Here is a 9,206-nt window from a genome sequence, read left to right on the forward strand (position 1 = left end):
AGCCACGGCGCCCGCTTGCCCAACGGGCTGGGGGGGCCCAACGGCTTCCCCAAGCCGCCTGAGGACGGGCCGCCGGAGCTGAACCGGCAGAGCCCCAACTCCTCCTCCTCCTCTTCCTCCTCCCGCCGCGGGGCGCACGGGGGGCTGGTGTCCGGCCTCCCCCCGGGGGCCGCCGGCACGCAGATGAACGTGCCCCCCAACTTGCTGCCGCAGACCTTGCTGAACGGGCCCGCCGCCTCCGGCGTGGCGCTGCCCCCGCCGCACGGAGGGCTGAGCGGCCGCGGCGGCGGGGGTCCCCCGGCTCCCTCCGCCTCCTCCCAAGGGGGCACCTGTGGCGGCGGCGCCGGGGGAGGCGGCGGCTCGTCCTCCGAGGCCTGCGGCAAGCGGCCGGGCTCGGTGTCCAGCAGCGACCAAGAGCGGGAGCTGAAGGAGAAGCAGCGCAACGCGGAGGCGCTGGCGGAGCTCAGCGAGAGCTTGCGGAACCGGGCCGAAGAGTGGGCCAGCAAGCCCAAGATCGTGCGGGACACGCTGCTCACTCTGGCCGGCTGCACCCCCTACGAGGTGCGCTTCAAGAAGGATCACGCCCTGTTGGGCCGCGTCTTTGCTTTCGACGCCGTCTCCAAGCCGGGCATGGACTATGAGCTGAAGCTCTTCATCGAGTACCCCAGCGGCTCCGGCACCGTGTTCTCCAGCGCCTCCGGGGTGGCCAAGCAGATGTACCAGGACTGCATGAAGGACTTCGGCCGCGGCCTCTCCTCGGGCTTCAAGTACCTGGAGTACGAGAAGAAGCACGGCTCCGGCGATTGGCGGCTCCTGGGGGACCTACTGCCCGAGTCCGTGCGCTTCTTCAAGGAGCTGGTGGGCGCCGACATGCTGCCGCAGCCCTACCTGGACGCCAGCTGCCCCATGCTGCCCACGGCGCTGGTGAGTCTCCCGCGGCCGGGGACCGGAGCCGGCGGGGCGCAGGGCACGGCCGCCGCCTCTAGGGGACCCGGCGGCGGCGGCGGCGGCGGCGGCGGGGCGATGCGCAAGAGGAAAGCCTCTCCCGAGCCCTCGGACTCGGCCGAGGGGGCTCTGAAGCTCAGCGACGAGCAGCAGCGGCAGCAGTGGATGGCCAGCCAGAGCGAAGCGCTCAAGCTTACCATGTCGGCCGGCGGCTTCGGGGCAGTACACGGCGGGGGCCCCCCGCCGCCGCCGCCGCCGCCCCTCGGGCCTCACTCCAACCGGACCACGCCGCCCGAGTCCGCCCCGCAGAACGGACAGTCCCCTATGGCCGCGCTCATGTCGGTGGCCGACACGCTGGGCAATGCCCACTCGCCCAAGGACGGCAGCTCGGTGCACTCCACCACGTCCACCCGCAGGAACAGCAGCAGCCCCGTGTCGCCGGCCTCGGTGCCGGGCCAGCGCCGCCTGGCCTCCCGCAACGGGGACATGAACCTGCAAGTGGCCCCTCCTCCCCCCAGCGCCCACCCCGCCATGGACCAAGTGCACCCCCAAAACATTCCGGACTCCCCCATGGCCAACAGCGGGCCCCTGTGCTGCACCATTTGCCACGAACGCTTGGAGGACACCCACTTTGTTCAGTGCCCCTCTGTGCCCAGCCACAAGTTCTGCTTCCCTTGTTCCAGAGAGAGCATCAAGGCCCAAGGGGCGACTGGCGAAGTCTACTGCCCCAGCGGAGAGAAATGTCCCCTAGTCGGTTCCAATGTGCCTTGGGCATTTATGCAGGGCGAGATCGCGACCATTTTAGCTGGGGACGTTAAAGTGAAAAAGGAGAGAGACCCTTGAGTAGGAAATCCAATCCCTTCAGACTCCTGAAGATGTAGAATTGTGAATATAACAAACTGCAAAAGTTAGTCTTATGTATAGACATTATTTTCGTCGTATGTTTCTATATTTTGAAACAAAGGTATGTACTCTTCTTCATTTGAAGGATAGAGCTGGTTTTTGTTAAACAGAATATAATATTGTTTGGTTACTACATAATACCTGTTCTCATTTCTTTGGCAGTGTGTTGGCTAGGTACAAAGTTAATAGCCCTTAGCGATTACCTGCTGCTGGTGTGTATTTTTGTAAATGTATGCACTTCTCTGAAAGAAGAAGAAAAACACAAAAGACAAAAAAAATTTTTTTTTTTGCCAAGGCCAGTGTTGATGCCTAAAAAATTGCTACAAAAATGGTGACAGCTTATGTTTTACAAGCCCTGAGTGTTAGTCTTTCACTTTATTTTTTTTCGTTTTTGTTTTTTGTTTGCAAAACGGTGGGGTGGCTCTGGGGGGAGGGTGTTTTTTTGTTGCAAGTTTGTAAGGAAAATGTTTCAGTTTGTTTCTATTGATCTGAACGTTTTTAATCTTCATGTGTTTTTTGTTTTTGCTTTTATTGATGCACGGATGCTTTTGAACAGTAGAGCAAAATGCTGTACATGAAAAACATGCTCTGTTTGTCCTTTATACATTTCTGTAGTTAACAGAACACTGTAATGTGCCTTGGAGCTTAGTAAATTGTAATAAATTCAATTGATATTAATACTTCTCGAGTAGCAAGTTTTATTTTTCTCAGAGCTTAGGCAGCATGCGCAAGCCATGTTGCCTTTTTAAAAGTCTCCATTATACCAAGAGCCTGCAGTTCATTGCGATAATTGTGGCACTTGTACGCACATTTTCACATATATGTAGTAAGATGATGATGTTGATAGTGTTATCAAACTTATCTAAATCTTGGCACTGTGCCTATTTACATTTCACCTTTAATGTTGCAGTAACAGTTGCTGACTAAGCATTTTCTATTTACTGTTTCTGCATCTCATTTCCTCCTCCCTTCTCTCTCTCTCTCCCACCCCCCCCAGCTCTCCAGTTGCAAACAGTGTTTGCAATACAGGATGCATCCATTGCCTGCGCAATTTAATAAGGCTTGAACGAAGCCCTCTTTCACAAAAAAAAAACCAGCATCACGTGGTTAATTATTTTAGTTGATTTTAAGAGCGGTCATCACAGCTCGGCATTAGCCGTAGATTCTTGGTAAGGCAGGACAGTAGTTGAGCACGGCACAAAAAGGAGTAGTGGGAAATAACAGCTTCTACAGTTGGTGTTGCAGCTGGTGGGTCACTACTCCATTTAGGCAATGGCTTTTCATAACTGAGTTGGTGAACAGTTCAGGGGCTGTGTTGTGTTTTCAGGTGAGGAAGCTTCCTTAAAGCACTGAAGTGAAATGCTTTCCTCTTGGCAAAGATCATTTGTGGTTCTTTGTATAATTAACTATTTTATGTGACATTGGCATTTACTGGAGATTGAGGAGCAGTGCAATACCTGTTAGGTGATCAACAGGCAAAGTAAATACACAGGCCTCACACTAGCTAGAAAATGCAAACAAACCTAATGTGAACTTTGTCCTTTCCAGTGAGGCAAATGGAATAAAGATAGAAACCCGAAACAAAACCAGCAGCACTGCAGAAACCCTTTGCAGTTTGACCAGCAGAACACAGAGCTGTTCCAAATGCAAGAGTGTCATAGGTTATGTGCTCTGAGTTTTATTGAACATTAAGAATCCCCATCCCCCCAGACCTCCTAATTGTATAGAGGTACTTTTTAAAAGTCTGGATGGCATTTGATATCTGCTTGATCCTAAGACATTTTTTCATTTGTATTGCTAGTGGAAAGGTTGGTTGAAGCCTTGAGTGTGCATATGGATCTTTGCTCTCTTGTGTAGGTACATAACTCCAGCTATTTTGTGTGTGTGTGTATGTGCATGTTTTGAGATTCAGTCTTTGGCATCACTATATCTGTGATTTGAGACAATGACTTTGTGTGTATACATATTCTTTTTTTTCCCTGCCAAGTGATATGTTGGTGCTTAAAATTCTCAGAACATAGTGTTCTTATATAATGAATCGGAGTGGATAATGCAGAAAAATAAAAAGAATGTTTAGAGTTAATTATTAGATACAACCTATACATTTTGAGTTAATTATTGGATACAATCTATACATTTTTAAGAGTATAGATTTGTACTAATCCTCTTTTCAATTCTTTTTAAGCATGCAGTTCCCACACAGCAGTTTATTTCTAAATCACAAGATAGGGGGACTAACATTGTGAGCTCATGACTGGCAGAGAAAAAAACTGTACACATGGATGGAATTCTGAGTTTAAACCTAACAAGAAGAGAAGTAATACTCATGTGTGAATTGCAGCTACCATTAAGAGACAGAAACTCTGGGCTATTCAACATTTAATTATATCACACAAGTGTGAATACCCTGATTTATATAAACAGAGCCACTCCTGTAATCTGGAAATCAGTCCTCAGTAGCTGGAGTTAGAAAAAGCCTTGTTTGGTGGATTTCTTTAATTGCAGAGCATTCTTGAAAAGCTCTTACCAGTCAGAATTTTGGAAGCAGGAGCCCACTTATGAGGCTCATCAATTTGATTTTTAGCAGGTAAAGGAAAGGTAAGGGGCAGTAGACATAGGTGGAAAATAAGCTTGAAGTGAATTGTAATACTGCAGTTAATTAAAGTTAACCGTGGCTACGGGGCATTTGTTGTATGGAGGTTTTTTGTAACCATGTGACCTTTTCTTTTACTCTGGCTCATTAAGCAGCCAGTCTGGGCATATTAGCCAGCATTCCTTTGAACCCACTCCATAGGTTTTTCTCCTTTCTGAAGATGTCCACAGCTGACAAACAAGCTGTAACCTTTTTTCGAGGAGGAGGAAAAGGGAGCTGCTGAGCGAGTCTCACGTAGAGAGATTCAGCTGATTTCTGTGTTTTACAGTAATGCTCCCCTCCCCCATATTTGCCAGTTATTTAAGGTAAAGCCCAATGTTTGCTTGAATAAATCGTGTAAGTGAATTTATTTGTCCAGGTGGTCATTTGTTGTGTTCTCATTCCTTCTTGTAATGGGGAAATATTTATTTTCCCAAGGAGGGTTGGTTGTTTTTTGTTTTTGTTTTTTTTCCAGTTAGATTATTCTCGACATTTCTTTTAATAGCCTTGTAGCCTATTTTCTAAGAAATGGGTTAGAACATGTGTGTCACTGGATGTTTGTTTTTTAAGCGTTGGCAGCTCTGTGTGAGTTGGAGATGGAAGTGTTTGTGCAGTGAAAAGATGCAATGTCCATTTGGGGGAAATACTACACAGTTTCATCAGGAGCTCAAGTTCAGCAATGCTAACTGCTGTCATTTAGTACAAACCTCATTATCTTTTTTATTTGCTTAGCAATGTTGTGCATATGAACATGCTCTTCCCTCCAACCGCCTCCTTCCCCTTTAACATTTGAGCTCCAAACTAGTCAGGACTAACATTGTTTTGAAACAGCAATCTCTTCAAATAGGCTGTCTGCCAGCATAGCTTTGCAGAGCTGCAACAGTCACTGGAAGAAGGGTTGTCTTTGCTTCTTTAGGCATCTTGCGAGCTGAATTTTTCTTCCCCTCAAGGGAAAGGGCTTTGTCTCCTCAGAGCTCTCAGGTTCCCAGCTTACTATGCAGTAGTCGCTTTGCAGCTTCCCTCTTCCCTAGGTCTTGCCATTTTCTTTTTTTTGTGGTATGCAGCCATTCTCCATTCATAGTAGGATCGTTTGTGTTGTGCATTAGCAGCCTCTTTCTCTGCCAAAGTGACACATCCTGTAGATTTGCAGCAGAGTACTGAACTGTCACTGTAATGCTGACTCTTGTGAGGCTATTCTTGAAGCAGAACAGCTTCCCCCTTGGCGTTCAGCCATCAGAATCCATTACAGCATGCATTTTCTACCCAAAGCATAGCTCTGTACCTACATATTTGTCCTTACAACCATCCCCTGGAAGATGCAGAGGGCATAGTTATACCTCCCGTATAGAAATAGGCACTGCTGGGTTTATCTTCGAAGTGCCTGAAAACTGTGTACTGAGATTTTTTTTGTTTCAGCCCCTGCCTTAAATTCTGTAATGCAGTCTGGGAAGGGGAATGCCGCTGCTGATGGGCTGATGTGAAAAGAACTGCAGACAAGGTCTTTTCCCTGGTGTGTGTCTTAAAAGAAGGATTAAGTGTGTGTGCAGTGAGCGAGGCTACTCCTGGGCTCCTCTGATGAGCCAGCCAAACATCTCCCTCTCCACGTGTTTGCCACAGGGCAGCCCAGCCCCATGCTGCCGGCCCTGACTGGGTGGCTCTGCGGGAACTCAGCTCTTCTCCCTGGGAACAGGCTCACCTACCTCCGTGAGAAGAAACACGGGAGATTACATGTCATTTCAAGTTTCTGACAGCAAACCCACTCTCTTCCAGCCATTCACTGTAGAGCGAAAAGCAGAAGGGAGCAGTTAGACATGTGAATGGGAGGGGGAGGATGCTCGTCACCAGTCTCTCCGGCCAGTACGGTCTCTGACTGGTTGGACTGGCTCAGCTACTTGGGGCTAGGTAGGTTCAAGATTGCACAGTCTGACTACTGTGCTTGGCTAAACGGAGAGAACCTTGCTGGTATCGGTGTGCTTTGCTGACAGTGGCTGCAGCTACCCTGAAGTGTCCTTCTCTCTTCCCTCCCCTCACTGACACACAGCCCTGCTTGGTGCTGGACTGAGATTGCATTCCCCTCGCTGCTGTGTGCCTTGGTTCCTGATGCGCCCTTGTAAGGTTATTTGGAGGCGGTGGGAGCAGGGGTGGAGGTGAGGAAGGTCAAGCTTCTTAGGTTTCAGCTGATTTGGCATCCGCTCACAGCCCTCCCCCCGTAGCCCTGCCTGGCCGTGTGCACTTGCTGCTGCTTTTATGACCCTTTGCAAAGAAACCTCAAAGATGCGAGCTGCTGTCGAATAGCAACTTATTTTCAGGAAAACACCCCCTTCCCACACCGATCAGCTTAAACAGCGAGAAGACGGTTTTTATTCCCTGTCCTCAAAGAGAGCTATAATGGGGAGGTGCCACTTTCTCTCCGGCTGGCACTGCTCTCCCAGCAGTACCGGGTGTGCCAGGGCGACCGGCTCCCCCAAGCCTGCTTCACCGGGGTCTTTTCCTTTATTTTTTGGCCAGCGTGCAGGCCCTTTGCTTTGTTCAGGGCTCTGTGAATGGAGGCTGAGCCTGGCAACCCCACTGCAGAATGGAGCAGCTTGGCACGGCTGTGGCACGGCAGCTCGGGCAGCAAACTGAACCGAACCGAGCTGAACCGAACCAGAGCGGGGAGGGGGCACCGGGCTGCCACAGCACGTAATTTCCACTGGCCTGGGCCTGGCCTAGACGGCCATGTGATCCACCGCCCGCTTGCCTGCCCGCCTGCCTCTGCGCAGGGGATGGGAATGGGGACATGAAACATGTCTGTGCAGCTTCAAGGAGGCGAGCAGAATTCCCCACTGTCATCATCCTCCTCCCCTCCCTCCCTGCAGGCTGCCAGAGGGGAGGGCTGATTACAGCTCCACTATTGTTCAAGTAACCTACAAATGGATTTGCATGGAGGCAGGTTGGGAGGGGCAGAGGGGTGGGATTTATTAGCAGCAGCTAAATTCGTCGGGATTACTATTAGGCTGAGAGCTTCTCAATGGGAATGATCCCTGGGTGAGCGGTGGGGTGGAGGGGAGGGACTGGAAAGCTCCTTTTCTGCAAATAGGTGAAGGGGTGGCTGGCTCCAGCCGAGGAGGGGAGGCAGGCAGGGTGCAGCTGGCTGGGGACGGCGCTTCACCTCGGTTTAAACTGTAACCCTCTATTCCGAGCACGCAGCTCCTGGCAGCGCCACTCATACCAAAGCCTTGACTCAGGGTTATCTGCATGCTGGGTAATAAGCAGCGTCACCAGAGGAATGTGCAGAGAAAGCAGCCATGCTGCTGCAAGCCTCCTCTCGCTCCTCAGGCAAACCACTGATTTAGCAGCCTGCTCCTGCCTCTGGGCCGCCGAAGACCGGCTAGGAATTGGGGGCTTCTCCTGAGGCAAGCAGCCCCGAGTCTGTTTTGAAGCCAAAAGAGCTTTTTGCCCTTCCATAAGTGCTTTTTATGCAAAGCTGGCTGGAACGTTGCTAACCGTAATTGAGGACTGCGCCCAGGAAAGGGTGAAGTTACTCCCTCAAGTCACTACGTTAGTTTATCCGTGTTCCAGATGGGTAATCTGAAGTGTTTTAGCCAAGGTCACACAGCAAACGCCTATCAGAACGAGGGAGACTGTGGCCTTTGGTTACTGCCCCAACTGCTAGTCTCCCTTCCTCTGGGATAAAAGCGTGTTGTTATAACGACTGTGCACAGCTGAACTCAAAAGCACTTGTACGACACAGGTGTTTGGGAACAACAATGTTCAGTGCCAGGCCATTTGCCTGTACCCTGCGTCCTTTGCTCAGATAGCTCCAAGGCTGGAGGCTGTTGCCATTCTTGCTGATGCAACATACCAAGGGCTGGGGTGAAGGAGAGTGCATACCTGTGTGTTAGAGGTAGGAGCTCCCCTTTGGCTATGATGGAAAGCACAGCACATCCAAATCAAAGACAGGAGGGGGTTGCTTTGAATTGCTGTATTCTGGACCTATCTGTGGCAATCTTACTCTTTGCTGCACATATCATGGTAACAAGAGACAAGATCATAGCATAGCCCAGGTTTTCATTTGAACGTGTCCGGACTGGCACACAGTTGGGGTAAGGACAGTGCACTTTTGTAGGTTTGATTTGTGTCGGAGCTAGGGGCAGAACTATGGAGGGAGTGGGAAGCCTGAATATCTGGTCTGCTACTGAAAAATATAGGCCACTGACTTGAAGATGTTGCAGGCTTATTTGATCTAGCTTGATATGCTAGACATTTTCTCTTAGAACTCTCTTCCTTGGTGTCTGTAAATTATTTCTGTAAAATAAAAAGAGAAGGTACAAAACATCTAGAATTAAAACAACGGAAAGAGCTCTTGTCTTCCTGCAGCAGTAAATTTTGGAATATTTTTTATTACTTTCTCAGTGTTGTTGATGTGCTTGACTCCCTATTACATGCAAAGATAATTCCTCCCTGAAGAACTCAGACTGCATTGATAAGAAAGGCCAGTTGGTGCATCTATTTTATCCCACCTCCTTCAGTGAGAGATTATGCCATGTATCTTATCAAAAGGATGCAGCCTTTCCAGAGCTGTACCTTGGTAAGTAGACATACTCATTTTTGGCAAATACTTGCTGTGGTTTTGAGTGGTTCTCCCCCTCCTTTCTGCAGTCAACTCTCCTGTTCATCCAACTGTACTCATTCAGCTGTGCTCATTGCATCATTTCTGCTGGAGGGGAGGCGGCAAGAGGTGTAG

The 9,206-nt window shown here is 49.7% G+C and overlaps 1 protein-coding gene across 6 annotated transcripts in view; it reads left to right on the forward strand.

Annotated features, from left to right (window-relative positions):
- The window catches only part of IRF2BPL (interferon regulatory factor 2 binding protein-like), a 3,822-nt gene extending 1,294 nt beyond the window's left edge, over window positions 1-2,528 (forward strand). For 2 of the 6 annotated variants that reach the window (XM_014941983.1, XM_014941984.1), the window contains one exon: window positions 64-2,528. In XM_014941983.1, the coding sequence (XP_014797469.1) occupies window positions 64-1,788 (1,725 nt within the window). In that variant the 3' untranslated portion in view covers window positions 1,789-2,528. The remainder of the gene's footprint in view (window positions 1-63) is intronic. The other 4 variants (XM_014941985.1, XM_014941986.1, XM_014941987.1 and 1 more) reach the window with 4 other exon arrangements.
- The last annotated feature ends 6,678 nt before the right edge of the window (window positions 2,529-9,206 follow it).

Source organism: Calidris pugnax, unplaced genomic scaffold (genome assembly GCF_001431845.1).
Source record: "Calidris pugnax isolate Ruff unplaced genomic scaffold, ASM143184v1 scaffold56, whole genome shotgun sequence".
Lineage (NCBI taxonomy): Eukaryota > Metazoa > Chordata > Aves > Charadriiformes > Scolopacidae > Calidris > Calidris pugnax.